This window comes from Chiloscyllium plagiosum, unplaced genomic scaffold (assembly GCF_004010195.1).
Source record: "Chiloscyllium plagiosum isolate BGI_BamShark_2017 unplaced genomic scaffold, ASM401019v2 scaf_23612, whole genome shotgun sequence".
NCBI classification, from domain to species: Eukaryota; Metazoa; Chordata; class Chondrichthyes; order Orectolobiformes; family Hemiscylliidae; genus Chiloscyllium; species Chiloscyllium plagiosum.
In genome coordinates, this window is record NW_025177906.1 from 1 (window position 1) to 2,139 (window position 2,139).

The following is a 2,139-nucleotide window of genomic DNA, read 5'->3' on the forward strand; positions in this document are numbered from 1 at the left end:
GATGGTGATAGCTAGTACGAGGGGACATAGAGTGACATTGAGGGGTGATAGTTATAGGGCAGATATCTGACGTAGTTTCTTTACTCAGAGTAGTACAGGTGTGGAATGTACTGCCTGCAACAGTCATAGACGCGCCAACTTTAAGGGCATTTAAATAGTCATTGGATAAACATATGGACAAAAATGGAATAGTGTAGGTTCGATGGGCTTCAGATTGGTACAGGTCAGTGCAACATCGAGGGCCGAAGGGCCTGTACTGCGCTTTAATGTTCTATATTATTCTATTCATTGTTTTCTGCCTGTCAGCCACCTCAGTCCATGTCAATACCCCGTACCCCTCTGCCCTCGCAATTCCATGCACTTTCAGTTTACACGTTAATCTCTTACCCGAGACCTCAGTAAAGGCCTCCTGAAAGTCCAAGTAAACCACATCCAGTGGCTCCCCCTGAGCAACTTCACGAGTTACATCCAATCACTTTGACGAGCACGATTTCCCTTTCGGAAATCCATGCTGACTCTGCCCAATGTTCTCACTGTTTTCTGAGTACTCTCCCATTATACCTTTTCCCGTGGACCCGAGCACGTTCCCTGATGATAACAGGCTAATGGGGGTGGCATGGTGTCTCAGTGGTTGGTGTTTCTGCCTCACAGCGCCAGGGACCCGGGTTCGATGAAACTCCTTCACCCTCTGCCTTTTCTTTCAGTGTTGTTTTTCTTCCCCCGCTCAGTGCCGGCCGCTCTGACCCTGAATCCGAAAACCGCCAACCCCTGGCTGGTCCTGAGTGAGGACCAGTCGGCCGTGAGGATGGGAGACCGAAGGCTGGAGCTCCCGGACCTGCCCCAGAGGTTCGACCGGTGCGCCTGTGTGCTGGGGTCGGAGGGATTCACATCGGGGAGGCACTACTGGGAGGTGGAGGTGGGGGATAAGACCGAGTGGGACCTGGGAGTGGCGAAGAGGTCCTGCAAGAGGAAGGGGAGAATCAGACGGACCCCCGAGGACGGCTACTGGAGACTGAGCCTCCGAGGTGGGAGCGAGTACACGGCCTTCACCTCGCCCCCGACCAGCCTGAGCGTCGTTCCGAGGCCGAGGAAGGTCGGGGTGTACCTGGACTACGAGGGGGGGCAAGTGTCGTTTTACAACGCAGACAGTATGTCCCACCTCCACACTTTCACTGACGCCTTCACAGAGAAACTCTACCCGTACCTCTGCCCCTGTTTGAACGACGGTGGCAAAAATTCGGTGTTTATGAAAATCTGCGGGGTGAAGGCCCACTCTCTGACGTCACGCGGCAGGAGTCTAACTCCCAGCGCAGTGGGCCCGTGAGGAAAGGGCGATGATCTCCCCCTGCTGTGTTATCGGCTTTTCGGGATTTCAGTGCCTGTCGTAACAACTAAAGCAAGGTCTGTGGCAGTGTCTTGGCCTGGTCCCTCAGCCCACTGTGGCAGTGTCTCGGCCTGCTCCCTCAGCCCAGTGTGGCAGTGCCTCCGCCTGCTCCCTCAGCCCAGTGTGGCAGTGTCTCGGCCTGCTCCCTCAGCCCAGTGTGGCAGTGCCTCGGCCTGCTCCCTGAGCCCAGTGTGGCAGTGTCTCGGCCTGCTCCCTCAGCCCAGTGTGGCAGTGTCTCATCCTGCTCCCTCAGACCAGTGTGGCAGTGTCTCGGCCTGGTCCCTCAGCCCAGTGTGGCAGCGTCTCGGCCTGCTCCCTCAGCCCAGTGTGGCAGTGTCTCGGCCTGCTCCCTCAGGCCCAGTGTGCAGTGCCTCGGCCTGCTCCCTGAGCCCAGTGTGGCAGTGTCTCGGCCTGCTCCCCCGGCCCAGTGTGTCAGTGTCTCAGCCTGCTCCCTCAGCCCAGTGTGGCAGTGTCTCAGCCTGCTCCCTCAGCCCAGTGCGGCCGTGTCTCGGCCTGGTCCCTCAGCCCAGTGTGGCATTATCTCGGCCTGGTCCCTCAGCCCAGTGCGGCAGTGCCTCGGCCTGCTCCCTCAGCCCAGTGTGGCAGTGTCTCGGCCTGGTCCCTCAGCCCAGTGCGGCAGTGTCTCGGCCTGCTCTCTCAGCCCAGTGTGGCAGTGTCTCGGCTGTCCCTCAGTCCAGTGTGGCAGTGTCTTGGCCTGGTTGCTCAGCCCAGTGTGGCAGTGTCTCGGCCTGCTC

General features: G+C 58.6%; 1 protein-coding gene across 1 annotated transcript; it reads left to right on the forward strand.

Annotated features, from left to right (window-relative positions):
* Positions 1-728: 728 nt before the first annotated feature.
* Positions 729-1,399, forward strand: LOC122545379 (zinc-binding protein A33-like; the record flags this gene model as incomplete). The annotated part of the gene is made up of 1 exon (XM_043684423.1): positions 729-1,399. A coding segment is annotated over one exon (596 nt), but the record flags the coding sequence as incomplete, so codon positions are not given.
* Between the last annotated feature and the right edge of the window lie 740 nt (positions 1,400-2,139).